The sequence below is a fragment of the Oncorhynchus gorbuscha genome, linkage group LG11, assembly GCF_021184085.1.
Source record: "Oncorhynchus gorbuscha isolate QuinsamMale2020 ecotype Even-year linkage group LG11, OgorEven_v1.0, whole genome shotgun sequence".
NCBI lineage: Eukaryota > Metazoa > Chordata > Actinopteri > Salmoniformes > Salmonidae > Oncorhynchus > Oncorhynchus gorbuscha.
In genome coordinates, this window is record NC_060183.1 from 81,117,809 (window position 1) to 81,135,158 (window position 17,350).

Sequence of the window (17,350 nt, forward strand, 5' to 3'; positions counted from 1 at the left end):
TTTGCGTTTGAGATACAGTTTACTAAGACATACAACGCCTTCAGGAAGTATTCAGACCCCTTGATTTTCTCCACATTTTGTTCCATTACAGCCTTATTTTAAAATGGATCAAATACTTTATTAGATTTTTTTGGTCATCAATGTACCCATAATGACAAAGCGAGGACAGTTAAAAAAATTTTTTTTTTTTAAACAGCAACAAATACCTACACTATCATTCAAAAGTTTGTGGTCATTTAGAAATGTCCTTGTTTTTGAAAGATAAGCAATTCTTTTTTTGTCCTTTTTAAAATAACATGAAATTTATCAGTCGTCTGTTTCTCAAACTCGTCACTCTAATGTACTTGTCCTCTTGCTCAGTTGTGCACCGGGGCCTCCCACTCTTTCAATTCTGATTAGAGCTGGTTTGCGCTGTTCTGTGAAGGGAGCGTTGTACGAGATCTTCAGTTTCTTGGCAATTTCTCACATGGAATAGTTTTATTTCCCAGAACAAGTATAGACTGACAAGTTTGTCTCTGGCCATTTTGAGCCTGTAATCGAACCCACAAATGCTGATGCTCCAGATACTCAACTAGTCTAAAGAAGGCCAGTTTTTATTTAATCTTTAATCAGGACAGCAGCAGTTGTCAGCTGTGCTAACATAATTGCAAAATGGTTTTCTAATGATCAATTAGCCTTTTTATAATAATAATTTTAAAATTATAAACTTGGTTCGGCTAACACAATGTGCCATTGGAACACAGGAGTGATGGCTGCTGATAATGGGAATCTACACCTATGTAGATATTCCATAAGAGTCTGCCTTTTCCAGCTACAATAGTCATTTACAACATTAACAATGTCTACACTATATTTCTGATAAATTTGATATTTTAATGGACACATTTTTTTGCTTTTCTTTCAAAAACAAGAATTTCTAAGTGACCCTAAACCTTTGAACGGTGGAGTTAAGTATTCAGACCCTTTGCTATGAGACTTGAAGTTGAGATCGGGTGCATCCTGTTTCCATTGATGATCCTTGAGATGTTTCAACAACTCGATTTTGAGTCCACCTGGTGGTAAATTCAATAGTTTGGACATGATTATTTTGGGAAAGAAACACACCTGTCTATATAAAAGGTCCCACAGTTGACAGTACATGTCAGAGAAGGGAAAAACAAGCCATGAGGTTGAAGGAATTGTCTATAGATCCAGACAGAGCCATATCTGGGGATGGGTACCAAAAAATATCTGCAGTATTGAAGGTCCCCAAGAACACATTGGCCTCCATTGTTGAATGGAAGATGTTTGGAACCACCAAGACTCTTCCTAGAGCTGGCCACCCAGCCAAACTGAGCAATCGGGGGAGAAGTGCCTTGGTCAGGGAGGTGCTCAGAACCCAATGGTCAGTCTGACAGAGCTGTAGAGCTCCTCCTCTGTGGAGATGGTTGTCCTTCTGGAGGTTCTCCCATCTCTCCACCAATCAGGCCTTTTATGGTAGAGTGACCAGACAGAAGCCACGCTGCAGTAAAAGTCACATGACAGCCCGCTTGGAGTTTGCCAAAAGGCTACTAAAGGACTCTCAGACCATGAGAAAGTAGATTCTCTGGTCTGATGAAACCAAGATTGAACTCTCTCCCCTGAATGCCAAGCGTTACGCCTGGAGGAAACCTGGCACCATCCCTACATGGTGGTGGCAGCATCATGCGGCAGGGACTGAGAGACTAGTCGAGGAAAAGATGAACGGAGCAAAGCACAGAGAGCCTTGATGAAAACCTGCTCAGGACCTCAGACTGGGGGGGCGAAGGTTCACCTTCCAACAGGACAACGACCCTAAGCACACAGCTAAGACAACGCAGAAGTGGCTTCGGGACAAGTCTATGAATGTACTTGAGTGGCCCAGCCAGAGCCCGAACTTGAAACCGATCGAACATCTCTGGAGAGACCTGAAAATAGCTGTTCAGTGACACTCCACATCCAACCTGACAGAGCTTGAGAGGCTCTGCAAAGAAGAATGGGAGAAACTCTCCAAATACAGGCGTGCCAAGCTTGTAGCTTCATACCCAAGAATACTCAAGCTGCAATCACTGACAGTGTTTCAACAAAGTACTGAGTAAAGGGTCTGAAGGTCTGAATACTTTACGTAAATGTGATATTTCACTTCTGGGTTTTTATTAAATTGGCAAACATTTCTAAAAACCTGCTTTTGCTGTGTCATTGTGTGTAGATGGATGATTGATCCATTTTAGAGTAAGGCTGTAATTGTAACAAAGTTAAGGATTAAGTCAAAGGGTCTGAATACTTTCCAAATGCAGTCTACACTCGGTTCTTTGTGCCTGCCTCTTCTCCCTGGTCGCTGGCTCGCCTGATCGTTTTCTGCGCTAATGATACCAGTGTGTGTTAAGTCTTTGGTCTGTTGCCTGTAGAATATCCTATAAATTGACGATGGGCCCTGATTTACTGAAGTTGCGAGACATTGCAAGCTAAGACATTTCGAGATAATGCGTTGCGAGATAATTATTTTTATTAATAGCGCTGGATAGGCCTAGTGCTGATCCTGACTGACCTGCCTTATACTACTGTGCCCCTCTCTCTCCGTTCCTTGCTAGCTCGCTGTGAAAGATGCGTGTCTATGTGTTCTCTGGAAGTACGACAACTAATCAGTCTCCTCTGTTCCTAAAACACTGAATCTTAGGAGTCGAGTTGTCAATTCCTTGTGGAGTCGACTCTCGACACACATAATTGGGAGTCGACGCCGGTAGTCGAAGCGCAAGGACTCGAGTAATCAATTATTTTGGAGTCGACTCTCTAACACGACATCATCGTTGTTTACAGTTGGGAAAAAGGGCAGAGAAAAGCAAGCGACAGCAGTATGGAGTTGCGTTCCAGTAATGCTTACTGGTGCGATGAAATGGACGTAAACCCGAACCATTGCTGGCAGCAGCACAATGCATTGTGGTATTTTTATGAACTTTTCATTTTAAAGGATAAGCGATTTTTATTTTTAAAAATAAATTAAAAAAACTTTAAGAGAAGTCGATGTATCGCACCCTTGATTTTTGATTGGTCCCTAAAGATGATGCACCGTATTGCTGTCAGCTATGATACATGCGTGGAAAGGAACTAGTTTCCCAGGAGGCAAGAGACAATTTTCAACTTTATTCATGTTTGTGGAAACTTTGAACATTAAGAGTTATGTGTCAGAGTATACCTGGTCTAAACTAAGTTTTATTTCACTTCCTCTTCTTATGGATTGTGTCCGTCTGGTAAGTGGCTCTGAAAAGCTTTTTTTAAATGTTTGCCTCTATGGTTTTCACTTGAGACTAGCGGTTTTAGTTGTAGTTTGGATTGGGTTTAGCAGGGAAACCACTAGTCAGAAAGGCTGTTCGTCTTCTACGTGCCAATCCGTAAGAAACCATTCTGAGGTGGATTTCCCTGTTTTAGGTTTAGTTTGTTTTACAGGTTTGTGTGTTTTACAGTTGCGATGGTGGATTAGTTGTAGTTTTAGTTGATTTGTAGGCTGTGAGAGAAATAACTAAACTGGGCTGACCTCTGTTCCTTTCTCCCCTCTCCCCTCTCCCCTCCAAGCTGCCTGCCTGCCAGTGAACACTTCCGTACTGATGTAGGAAAGACTGCCGAAGGCTCCATCCCACCTCTGGTGTACAGCATTGCGGACCGCACAGACAAACAGGTTACTCCTCTCCATCCATCACACACAATCACTCACTCTGAAGAGCTTTCTGGTTTAAAGACAGAAATTTGATCTGTTTTGAAGTCATTTTTGCACAACACCACCTCTATGTTAATGGAACATGCTCTCTTATGTTGAAGAGTCAGTAGGACTGCTAGTATCAGTCCTTTAACTAGGTAACAGAGTGTCCTTTGTTTTGTCTGTTAGCCTGGGTGCCAGTCTGTTAGCCTGGGTGCCAGTCTGTTAGCCTGGGTGCCAGTCTGTTTTTTGCTTTCTCGCCAAATGTGACAAGGAGTTGTCAAGAATGACACAAACAGATCTGGGATCAGGCTAGTGTTCTGTACTGTATTTAATTTAGGATGTTACGTAGTCTTCTTAGTCTACATATTCATTTCCTGTCTGCCTTTCTGTTGTTTTTCTTATTGTTTTGCTCTCTGTCTGTTTTATTACCCTCCCCAATGGGCCTTGGCCCCGATCGGAGAGCGTGTGCTCCTCAGACTGAGGAGTCTGGTGAGGGGGTAGACATGGTGGTGCTGTGCCACCCTGACAGCGGAGTAGACTTGGAGCTCTACACCCCAGAGCTGCTATTCCACCAGCAGCCTCTAGAGGCACCAGTAAGCTCAGTGCTGCAGTGTATAGCAGGAGAGAGGCACACACTGGCTCTGTCCAGCAGGGGGAGCCCTCAGCTCTCAGTCACAGATTCAGCACATTCACTCAATGTTCAGAGATGAAGCATGCAGACCGGGGTATGTTGGCGTGATGTTATGAGGAAATGACAGATAACGACATTTAGTGCCCCGTGTATAGTATACTAGTGATTTGATCAACACCATATTTGATGTTAATTAAAAGTAGACACAGCGATATGACACAGCTGCAGAAGGTAATCAGCGGTGTGGGGCAAATTCCGCAACAACTACGAGGATCAACTTCTCCCCTATTTTGGTCCCGTGACTAACGGTGTGAAGCAAACCCGTACACATGCGCAGATACTGTGTGAGAGTACAGTCTTGCATCTTGCTCATCTCAATATCTGCGGTGCTGCTCGTGGGCGATGTAATTTCGCTGAGTCTATTTGCAAATTGGTATCCACAAATGTTACTAATGTAGTGTTTGGTCTGTATTATCTTGATGGAGACATGCCTGATAATCGATCTGCAATACATTGATCTGAATTCCGATTGACTCGCATGCTTTGGTTTATGATATATCAGCCAATCAAAATCAAATCTCCAAAGCCCTGTTTATTTAGTAAGCTGAACAGCGATTGGATAACTGACCCTGTGACGTGTGCACCTCTACGATGCTGTCTTTCTGATTGGCCAGTTCTCTCAACTCACTCTGACTCACCTGATTCCATGCTCCTCTCACTAAAATCTCAATCATCATTCTCATCTTGGTCTTCACACTGGGGCAGATGCATGTCAAGTCCCTAAACTGCTTTCCCTCTAGAAATCAGATCAATACACCGATAATGACATTTGATACATTGATAACAGGTAGACAATTTATCATCTACATTTAAACTAAAACTCAGTGGAAGAAGAGTGGAAGCCACTCTTAGGTCTGTTGCCCCCCCTCCTTTATTCTCTAGTCATTCTCCAACACTCCAGTGCCTTTGTCTTTGACCTTTTATTTTAAAATCTTTTGGATTGAGTTCATCTTTCACATCAATCTTTGATTAGTTTTCTGTGTGTTCTCGTGTGTGTGTGTTTTGTGTTCTCGTGTGTGTGTTTTGTGTTCTTCTTCTGTGTTCTCGTGTGTGTTCTTCTGTGTTCTCGTGTGTGTGTTCTGTGTTCTCGTGTGTGTGCTTCTGTGACCCGATGGGCGTGGCACTTTTACATTTTTTTTTGTAGGCTATTTGTTAGTTAACTTGTCTATAATTGGATATATGCTGCTTCTCTGGGACCGGGGGAAAAAATACATGAATTCAACAACAAAAACTGGAACATTTCCAAGTTCGACTGGTTTTAAGGGAACTAAAAGCTGTCAAAACAACATGTTTCTAATAAGATTTCAGTTTGGCTTGGATGCATATTTATTGTGGTTGAAATACTATCAGCTCTGACGGTGCTGATAAAGAGAGCACTATTGCAGATAGTCCCTGACCACGCAGTCATTCTCTCAAGGTGCTGAAATAAATCATATTTCTCCACTCTTGTTCTCGAGTCAAATTTTGACTGCAACAACTGCTTAATTCTGCAGGAGTTAACTTTAGATGAGGCTATGCGAGGGGTTATAGTTAACATGAGGCTATGTGAGAGGTTATAGTTAACATGAGGCTATGTGAGAGGTTATATTAACATTATGAGGCTATGTGAGAGGTTATATTAACATTATGAGGCTATGTGAGGGGTTATAGTTAACATTATGAGGTTATATTAACATTGAGGCTATGTGAGAGGTTATATTAACATTGAGGCTATGTGAGGGTTATATTAACATTATGAGGCTATGTGAGGGGTTATAGTTAACATTATGAGGCTATGTGAGGGGTTATAGTTAACATGAGGCTATGTGAGGGGTTATAGTTAACATGAGGCTATGTGAGGGGTTATATTAACATTATGAGGCTATGTGAGGGGTTATATTAACATTATGAGGCTATGTGAGGGGTTATATTAACATTATGAGGCTATGTGAGGGGTTATAGTTAACATGAGGCTATGTGAGGGGTTATATTAACATTATGAGGCTATGTGAGGGGTTATATTAACATTATGAGGCTATGTGAGGGGTTATATTGACATTATGAGGTTATATTAACATTGAGGCTATGTGAGGGTTATATTAACATTGAGGCTATGTGAGGGGTTATATTAACATTATGAGGCTATGTGAGGGGTTATAGTTAACATGAGGCTATGTGAGGGGTTATAGTTAACATGAGGCTATGTGAGGGGTTATAGTTAACATGAGGCTATGTGAGGGGTTATATTAACATGAGGCTATGTGAGGGGTTATATTAACATTATGAGGCTATGTGAGGGGTTATATTAACATTATGAGGCTATGTGAGGGGTTATAGTTAACATGAGGCTATGTGAGGGGTTATAGTTAACATTATGAGGCTATGTGAGGAGTTATAGTTAACATTATGAGGCTATGTGAGGGTTATAGTTAACATTATGAGGCTATGTGAGGGGTTATAGATCATCAGACTACCATTCCATTTAAACCATCTGAACAGTAGCTTTCAGTTCCCTTCAAATTAAATTGTATTGGTCTTGTGTTCCTAGCTCCAACAGTGCAGTAATATCTTACAATACACACATCTAAAAAGAATGGAATTAAGTACACTTCTCAAAAAAATAAAGGGAACACTTAAACAACACAATGTAACTCCAAGTCAATCACACTTCTGTGAAATCAAACTGTCCACTTAGGAAGCAACACTGATTGACAATACATTTCACATGCTGTTGTGCAAATGGAATAGACAACAGGTGGAAATTATAGGCAATTAGCAAAAATAAAAGTATTTAATAAGAATATTTCATTCATTCAGATCTAGGATGTGTTATTTTAGTGTTCCCTTTATTTCTTTTGAGCAGTTTATATAAATATTAGGATGAGAAATGTAGGTATATATGAGATGAGTAAAGCGGTATGTAAACATTATTAAACCATGATTCCATGTCTATGTAAAACAAACACGACACATCACCAAACGTAACAAGCCCGCACAAACACCAGCGGGCAAAACAAACTGAAATAACACCTCAAAACCACAACAAGGAACAGGTGAAAACAATTAGACAAAAACAAACAAAAAGGAAAAAGGGATCGGTGGCAGCTAGTAGACCGGCGACGACGACCGCCGAGCGCCACCCGAGCAGGAAGATGAGCCACCTGCAGTGGTATTCGTGACACAAGCGCAGTGGCCTCTTAAGGTGAAGGGTTGCGTAACTGGGTGGTAGCCGGCTAGTGATGGCTATTCAACAGTCTTGATGGCCTTGAGATGGAAGCTGTTTTTTCGTCTCTCGGTCCCAGCTTTGATACACCTGTACTGACCTCGCCTTCTGGATGGAAGCGGGGTGAACAGGCAGTGGCTTGGATGGTTGATGTCCTTGATGATCTTTATGGCCTTCCTGTAACAACGGGTGGTGTAGGTGTCCTGGAGGGCAGGTAGTTTGCCCCCGGTGATGCGTTGTGCAGACCTCACTATCCTCTGGAGAGCCTTACGGTTGAGGGCGGAGCAGTTGCCGTACCAGGCGGTGATACAGCCCGCCAGGATGCTCTCGATTGTGCATCTGTAGAAGCTTGTGAGTGCTTTTGGTGACAAGCCAAATTTCCTTGATGATCTTTTTTGCTCTCCTGTGACATTGGATGTTGTTAGGCGTCCTGGGGGGCTGGCAGTGTGTCCCCGGTGATGCGTTGGGAAGACCGCACAACCCTCTGGAGAGCCCTGCTGTTGCACTTCAATTGTGCATCTGTTAAAGTTTGAGGTTCTTTGCTGAATTTTTTCAGCCTCCTGAAGGTTGAAGAGGCACTGTTGTGCCTTCACTACACTGTCTTGTGTGACTGGACCATTTCAGTTTGTCAGTGATGTGTACGCTGAGGAACTTGAAGCTTTAAACTTTTAAGGCCGTCAAGGTTTCGGCTTGAGGTGATGTAAACGACCGTGGTGATGACTTAGGTTAGTTCTCTTGGGAGGTAATATGGTTGCTATTTTAATTGAGGTTTTCTAGGTCGGGTGAACAAAATTACTTGAGGTCCCTGTATGTTCCTAGAATTACACTATGAGTTGTTAATCATGAAACACACCCCATCCTTCTTCCTGGAGAGAGATTTACTCCTGTCTGCGTGATGAACTGAGAATCCTGCTGGGTTTACTGACTCTGACAGAGTATCCCAAGAGAGCCATGTTTCCGTGAAACAAAGTATGTTACAGGCCCTGATGTCTCTCTGGAAAGAAAGCTCTAAGCTCATCAACTCTGGAAGGAGATCCTCGTCCTGAGCTCGTCTACTTTATTGTGCAAAGACTGAATATTAGCGAGTAATATACTCTGACGTGGTGGGTGTTGTCCCCCCCTCCTAAGTCGAACCGGATGGTTCTGGAGTGCCTCTCCTTGGACGGCGATGTTTTGGGTTGGCTTTTGGAATAAGTTCAATTGGGAGAGTGAACAAATCAAATCAAATCAAATTTTATTTGTCACATACACATGGTTAGCAGATGTTAATGCGAGTGTAGCGAAATGCTTGTGCTTCTAGTTCCGACAATGCAGTGATAACCAACAAGTAATCTAACTAACAATTCCAAAACTACTGTCTTATACACAGTGTAAGGGGATAAGGAACATGTACATAAGGATATATGAATGAGTGATGGTACAGAGCAGCATACAGTAGATGGTATCGAGTACAGTATATACATATGAGATGAGTGTGTAGACAAAGTAAACAAAGTGGCATAGTTAAAGTGGCTAGTGATACATGTGTTACATAAGGATGCAGTCGATGTTGTAGAGTACAGTATATACATATGCATATGAGATGAATAATGTAGGGTAAGTAACATTATATAAGGTAGCATTGTTTAAAGTGGCTAGTGATATATTTACATCATTTCCCATCAATTCCCATTATTAAAATGGCTGGAGTTGGGTCAGTGTCAATGACAAATGGCAGCAGCCACTCAATGTTAGTGGTGGCTATTTAACAGTCTGATGGCCTTGAGATAGAAGCTGTTCCAACTCTGGAAGGAGATTCAGATTTCAGTCTCTCGGTCCCAGCTTTGATGCACCTGTACTGACCTCGCCTTCTGGATGATAGCGGGGTGAACAGGCAGTGGTTCGGGTGGTTGATGTCCTTGATGATCTTTATGGCCTTCCTGTAACAACGGGTGGTGTAGGTGTCCTGGAGCTGCTCTAGGGAAGTCGTATTCCTGGTCGTAATGCTGGTAGTTCTGGTGAGTTACTGCCGCCCGGGTCTGCCACGGGGTTCAGAGTATCAATCAACATCTTGAGCCAAGGGCAGACACTTGTTTTGAAGTTTGCAGGCGGGATTACCGCATCAGTTGACCATGACCAACTCATGTCCGCTGGCTACACAAGCAGGACGAGTGCCGCGTTCAAATCATCTGGGAAGTCTTAAATCGGTTATCTCTCACTTTAGTGCGTTCATCACAATTGGAAACTCGGAAATCTCCAACTTCAGTGCGTTCATCACAACTGGAAACTCGCAAATCTCCAACTTCAGTGCGTTCATCACAACTGGAAACCCGAGGTCAAATAATGACGTCAGTGATCTTCAGGTTGGAAAGAGTTTCCGACTTGGAATTCCGAGTTGGATGACCTTTGAACTTTTTTATTTTTTTCTTATCTCATTTGGAGCTCAATCCCCAGTTGTCTTGAACTCACTGATGTTGGATTATGTCCGAGTTCCCAGTTGTTTTGAATGTGGCATAAAGCCAAACCCAAACCATTGCCTGCCCCTAACGGAATACATTTTTCAAAAATGGACCTTCATCAAAGAGCAGTGGGCCGGAGTCGATTCTGTCATTCTCTTTACCACTGCACCACACAGGCAATGAGGTTACCAATCATTTAATACCTTTATTTACCTATTGATTGCCTTCAACATAATAATATGGGGGGAAAAAAAGTACATCTACCACTTAAATGTCAGCTTATTATAATCCACATAAGAATTCAGCAGAACGCTGTAGCCTCAAGCAAAGCCTCCACTTAGCCTACATATAAACTCAGCAACAAAAAAAACGTCCTCTCGTCCTGTCAACTGCGTTTATTTTCAGCGAACGTAACGTGTGTGTGTGTAAAAATTTGTATGAACATAATAAGATTCAACAACTGAGACAAACAGAAATGGAATAATGTGTCCCTGAACAAAGGGGGGGGGTTAAATCAAAAGTAACAGTCAGTATCTATTGTGGCCACCAGCTGCATTAAGTACTGCAGTGCATCTCCTCCTCATGGACTGCACCACATTTGCCAGTTCTTGCTATGAGATGTTACTCCACTCTTCCACCAAGACACCTGCAAGTTCCCGGACATTTCTGAGGGGAATGGCCGTCGCCCTCACCCTCTTGAGCCAACAGGTCCCAAATGTGCTCAATGGGATTGAGAACTGCTTTCTTCTCTGGCCACGGCAGAACACTGACATTCCTGTCTTGTAGGAAAACACACACAGAACATTGTCATGCTGGAGGGTCATATCAGGATGAGCCTGCAGGAAGGGTACCACATGAGGGAGGAGGATCTTCCCTGTAACACACAGCGTTGAGATTGCCTGCAATGACACCGATGATACTGTGACACACCGCCCCAGACCATGATGGACCCTCCACCACCAAATCGACCCCCATCCAGAGTACAGGCCTCGGTGTAACACTCATACCTTTGACGATAAATGCAAATCCGACCATCAACCCCTAGTGAGACAAAACTGAGACTCGTCAGTGAAGAGCACTTTTTGCCAGCCCTGTCTGGTCCAGCGACGGTGGGTTTGTGCCCATAGGCGACGTTGTTGCCGGTGATGTCTGGTGAGGACCTGCCTTACAACAGGCCTACAAGCCCTCAGTCCAGCCTCTCTCAGCCTATTGTGGATAGTCTGAGCACTGATGGAGGGATTGTGCGTTCCTGGTATAACTCGCACAGTTGTTACTGCCATCCTGTACCTGTCCCACAGGTGGGATGTTCAGATGTACCGATCCTGTGCAGGTGTTACACATGGTCTGCCACTGCGAGGACGAACAGCTATCCGTCCTGTCTCCCTGTAGCGCTGTCTTAGGCCTCTCACAGTACGGACATTGCAATTTCTTGCCCTGGCCACACCTGCAGTCCTCATGCCTCCTTGCAGGATGCCTAAGGCACGTTCACGCAGGTGAGCTGATTCTTTTTTTTTTTTTTTCAGGGTCAGTAGAAAGGCCTCTTTAGTGTCCTAAGTTTTCATAACTGTGACCTTAATTGTCTACCATCTGTAAGCTGTTCGTGTCTTAACGACCGTTCCACAGGTGCATGTTCATTAATTGTTTATGGTTCATTGAACAAGCATAGGAAAGTGTTTTAAACCCTTTACAATGAAGAGTCTGAACTTATTTTGATTTTTTTACGAATTATATTTGAAAGAAAGGGATGTTTATTTTTTTGCTGAGTTTAGTACTGCATGGTATACAAACACCGCTTTATGCTGCCACCTGGTGGCCATTCTAAATATATTCTTCTGATAGTCAAACCTTCCTGCTGCAGGGTTGATTATTTTCTTCCTGCGACGAACGAGGGCAACGACGAACGAGGTCAAATTAAGATCTGACTTCTGTATAAGCCTGTCAACGTACAGATTATTGTTCAGTCCGCTGATTTCCATGTCAACTTCTGATGGACATTTTATTTAAATTTAAATTTCAAGGTTAGTTCTTTTTTTACGAAGTCTTTCATTTAACTACCTTGTTTTGGCTCTCAGACAGTGTCAAGTAAATAGACTGTAGTCTGAGCATCTACCTCAACATCTAGCAACCACATATTAGGTGCCTGACTACCTGACAACCTGGCCACAGAGTGTCTCCTCCATTAGACATTACAGGGATCCGGTTCCATCCCATCTTTTTCTGTTACCGTGACGATCACATTAACTAGGACTTCCTGGAAATGGGGTCAGCGGGCAGGTTGCCAGGTCGTTAGGTTGTCGTTAGGTTGGTTACCACTGTGCCTTTTTTCTACTGCAGTCAGGAACGCAATTATAGCTGTGTAAATGGGTCAAATGAAAGATCAAAGTTTACGTCCCAAATGGCACACTATTCCCTACGTAGTGCCCTACTTCTGACCAGAACCCTATTCCCTACGTAGTGCACTACTTCTGACCAGAACCCTATTCCCTACCTAGTGCACTACATACCAGAGCCCTATGGCACCCTATTCCGTATGTAGTGCCCTACTTCTGACCAGAGCCCTATTCCCTACGTAGTGCCCTACTTTAGACCAGGGTGCAATTCGTTTTATTAGGCAAAGGGTCAGGTAATGAAGGACCATTAACCAACATGCATAACTATGGATATTCAGTCCTGCATAACTATGGATATTCAGTCCTGCATAACTATGGATATTCAGTCCTGCATAACTATGGATATTCAGTCCTGCATAACTATGGATATTCAGTCCTGCATAACTATGGATATTCAGTCCTGCATAACTATGGATATTCAGTCCTGCATAACTATGGATATTCAGTCCTGCATAACTATGGATATTCAGTCCTGCATAACTATGGATATTCAGTCCTGCATAACTATGGATATTCAGTCCTGCATAACTATGGATATTCAGTCCTGCATAACTATGGATATTCAGTCCTGCATAACTATGGATATTCAGTCCTGCATAACTATGGATATTCAGTCCTGCATAACTATGGATATTCAGTCCTGCATAACTATGGATATTCAGTCCTGCATAACTATGGATATTCAGTCCTGCATAACTATGGATATTCAGTCCTGCATAACTATGGATATTCAGTCCTGCTAGATCTGTTAGGTCGACAAATACTAACAGATCCCAAGTCTCATATGTTGTTCAAGGCAACAGTGTTTTGCCTCAACAAACTATTGTGTCTAGCTAGCTGCTTAGCATCTTGTCTAGCTAGCTGCTTAGCATCTTGTCTAGCTAGCTGCTTAGCATCTTGTCTAGCTAGCTGCTTAGCATCTTGTCTAGCTAGCTGCTTAGCATCTTGTCTAGCTAGCTGGTTTGTAATCCTGATGATTCAGTGCTTTGCTGTCCAGAGAACTGAGTTAGGGGATATTTTAGTATGGGAGAGGGGGGCAATCAATGCATGTGTTGTACTGTAGGTAACCCTGTTGGTAGTTGAGTAAGTGGTCAGTTCCTCCAGCTTGGCATCCTCTTTATATCACAGTGGTGTTTTCTAGTGCTGAACGTTAATAACAGCACATCCCAATGCTCCCATGGCATGAGATCATGTCCCCTGCAAGGCCGACTTCCCCTTCTTGTACAGAGCAGAATATAATATTCTGGTGTTTTTAGATCCATGGTACAACAAGACTACAGTTATGCTGTCCTGCTTTCATTCTCACCATTTATACTATCCTTCAATACAATCCCTGTAGTTGTTATCGTTAAGATTAGACCATTTATCACAGCGCAAATAATGGTTTTGGCATGGATATAGGATGGTATAGGTGTCTCCTGTATGTATGTCACATGGTACTGTCCTTTGCCAGAGACAGTAATTTCCTGCCGTAGACATGGCCCTGAACGCAGAGATATACAGACAAAATACAAGTGTTCACATTCTAGAACACTATTTTCATCTTCTAACGTTCTGTGTTCCGTGTTCCGTGTTCCAGCTCCTCATCTGTCCCCCGGTGACACGGTTCTTCTACGGCCGTCGGGAGCCCTTCCACAAGCTGCTGGTCCAGGGAGATTCAGCCGGACGCCTCACCCTCTGGAGCATCCCAGACACCTCGCCCCTGCAGCCCCTCTCCACCGCAGCAGGTATCATTTAGTCCACTAGGTGGCGTAAGTGTCCCAAGTCTGTATTGATGCTGTGGGTGAGAATTAGATGGCCTTTATGCCATCAGCTGGCAAAAACCAGTGAAATCCTTCCAGTGCATGTGAAGTACATTCCTCATGATTCATCTTCATGACGATGCAATGCCACTAAGCAATGGCCCTTGTCTGGTGTAAGTCAGGTTGGATAGATGTGTCTGTTTTGGGTCTGTACGTAGTTAATACTGTTGTTATCTACTTCCCCTGTCCCTCAGAGCTCCAAGTGTCCTCCACCATCTCCCTCCAGGAGGCCTTTGACAAGCTGGCTCCCCTGTCGGCGGGCATCATAGACCAGCTGGGTGTGACGGCCGGGTCGGAGGAGCCCATCAAGGTGACGGCCAGCGTCTACATCCCCTCCCAGGGCAGGCTGGTGTGTGGCAGAGAGGACGGAAGCATCATCCTGGTCCCCGCCACACAGACCGCCATCGTACAGCTGCTGCAGGGAGAACACATGCTGCGGAGAGGTGAGGGAGGGGGAGTGTGGGTGAGGGGGGAGTGTGGGTGAGGGAGGGGAGTGTGGGTGAGGGCCGAGTGTGGGTGAGGGCCGAGTGTGGGTGAGGGCCGAGTGTGGGTGAGGGCCGAGTGTGGGTGAGGGCCGGGTGTGGGTGTGTGGAGGGGGTCAGGGGAGAGTGTGGAGGGGGTCAGGGGAGAGTGTGGAGGGGGTCAGGGGAGAGTGTGGAGGGGGTCAGGGGAGAGTGTGGAGGGGGTCAGGGGAGAGTGTGGAGGGGGTCAGGGGAGAGTGTGGAGGGGGTCAGGGGAGGGTGTGGGTGAGGTTAGGGGAGTGTGGAGGGGGTCAGGGGAGGGTGTGGGTGAGGTCAGGGGGTTAGGGGAGAGTGGGGGTGGGAAAGGGGGAAAAAGCAAAGGTGATACCTAAGACTGTTGTGGCGGCTTTATTACCGCCACACCGGCAGTCATGAGTCATGACCGCAGACAAATTCCACGTGACCGTTGAGTCATGGTAACCTCCTTTTAATCACCCTGGACATGTGTTCGTAGTGCCCAGCTTGTTAAACAACCATCAGGTTCTAATGGTCTGGTACTTAGGGCTCTATTGTCCCTCCATCAGGTCCTAATGGCCTGGTACTCAGGGCTCTATTGTCCCTCCATCAGGTCCTAATGGCCTGGTACTCAGGGCTCTATTGTCCCTCCATCAGGTCCTAATGGCCTGGTACTCAGGGCTCTATTGTCCCTCCATCAGGTCCTAATGGTCTGGTACTCAGGGCTCTATTGTCCCTCCATCAGGTCCTAATGGTCTGATACTCAGGGCTCTATTGTCCCTCCATCAGGTCCTAATGGTCTGGTACTTAGGGCTCTATTGTCCCTCCATCAGGTCCTAATGGTCTGGTACTCAGGGCTCTATTGTCCCTCCATCAGGTCCTAATGGCCTGGTACTCAGGGCTCTATTGTCCCTCCATCAGGTCCTAATGGTCTGGTACTCAGGGCTCTATTGTCCCTCCATCAGGTCCTAATGGTCTGGTACCCAGGGCTCTATTGTCCCTCCATCAGGTCCTAAACTCAGGGCTCTATTGTCCATCAGGTACTCAGGGCTCTATTGTCCCTCCCAGGGCTCTATTGTCCCTCCATCAGGTCCTAATGGTCTGGTACTCAGGGCTCTATTGTCCCTCCATCAGGTCCTAATGGTCTGGTACTCAGGGCTCTATTGTCCCTCCATCAGGTCCTAATGGTCTGGTACTCAGGGCTCTATTGTCCCTCCATCAGGTCCTAATGGTCTGGTACCCAGGGCTCTATTGTCCCTCCATCAGGTCCTAATGGCTCTATTGTCCCTCCATCAGGTCCTAATGGTCTGGTACTCAGGGCTCTATTGTCCCTCCATCAGGTCCTAATGGTCTGGTACTCAGGGCTCTATTGTCCCTCCATCAGGTCCTAATGGCCTGGTACTCAGGGCTCTATTGTCCCTCCATCAGGTCCTAATGGCCTGGTACTCAGGGCTCTATTGTCCCTCCATCAGGTCCTAATGGTCTGGTACTCAGGGCTCTATTGTCCCTCCATCAGGTCCTAATGGTCTGGTACTCAGGGCTCTATTTTCGAATGCAAATGCATTCAGTAATCACATCAAACAGTGTGCATTTTTAAGTCACCTCACTGTGGTTGAAACTGAGTGTGAAAACTTGGGTTTGCGGTGGTGGTGGTTTCGAAACCAAACACAATGAAATGGACAGTGCTTTCTAAGGCGATGAGTTTATGCATAAACATAGACCTATATATATATATATATATATATATATGAGGCCAAGCTCCCCCCCCCAAAAAAAAATCCTGATTTTAAAAATAATGATTGTGACCTTATACAGTACATAGTGAACAGCTGGCGGAAAAGTGTGTTAGTGGTTTTAAGGTATCTTTGGTGCGTCAATTGGTCTAGCCTAAATTAAATGGTATGATTTGGTCTAGCCTAAATTAAATGGTATGATTTGCCTACAATTATAGTGAATTTGAATTTGAATAGCCTGGTAATAGGGGCTTTATTGTTTATATATTCATAGTTAGTTATTAATACTCTGACACATCTCCTTTTTTAAATAGAGATGATCACTGAGCGTTTCCATCTCCTCTCTCACTGCTTTCTCCAGCGTGTGGAGAGAGAGGTATCAACAGTTTTTAATGAAATGTGTTTTCTTGTGAAAGACATTTTTACTGAAACAGATTTAACTTGGTTTCCCAAACGATTCACTGGGTCGCTGCAGAAACACGGTTGGAGAGTCCATGGCATACAGAGTTTGGGTTTAATATCACTTGTCGCGCAGACAAAATGACCAGAGTAAACCTACCCAATGAATTATAAAACGTTCCCCGAGGGGAAGTGGTCTCCATTCTCTATTCCAGTGTATACACCTAACAGGGGTTCCTTCCTCTCCCCTTGTTCCTGCCTGTTAATAATGGGCCATTCTCAAATCAAAACTCATTTTTACATATTCGCTAAGACTAGATTCAATTGAGAATAGTCTGATTGATGGGTGAAAATATGATCACTTGCTGAGAGAACAGTTTGTGCAGCCTGAGGCGAGGAACGGAGCGCAATATATTTTATTTGCTACTTTCTCAAATAATCAATAGCCCGTAGTCGTATCCTGCAGCCCATATATATATCTTGTGATTTCTAAGGTTTGTTTCATCAGGGTCTACAGTATTAGATGGG

The 17,350-nt window shown here is 44.2% G+C and overlaps 1 protein-coding gene across 3 annotated transcripts in view; it reads left to right on the forward strand.

Moving 5' to 3' along the window:
- The window catches only part of LOC123989545 (WD repeat-containing protein 7), a 366,883-nt gene that overhangs the window by 18,037 nt on the left and 331,496 nt on the right, over nucleotides 1-17,350 (forward strand). For 2 of the 3 annotated variants that reach the window (XM_046290631.1, XM_046290633.1), the window contains exons 9-11: nucleotides 3,568-3,670; nucleotides 13,992-14,139; nucleotides 14,409-14,657. In XM_046290631.1, coding sequence (XP_046146587.1) covers nucleotides 3,568-3,670; nucleotides 13,992-14,139; nucleotides 14,409-14,657 — 500 coding nt within the window. The remainder of the gene's footprint in view (nucleotides 1-3,567; nucleotides 3,671-13,991; nucleotides 14,140-14,408; nucleotides 14,658-17,350) is intronic. The other variant, XM_046290632.1, reaches the window with a different exon arrangement.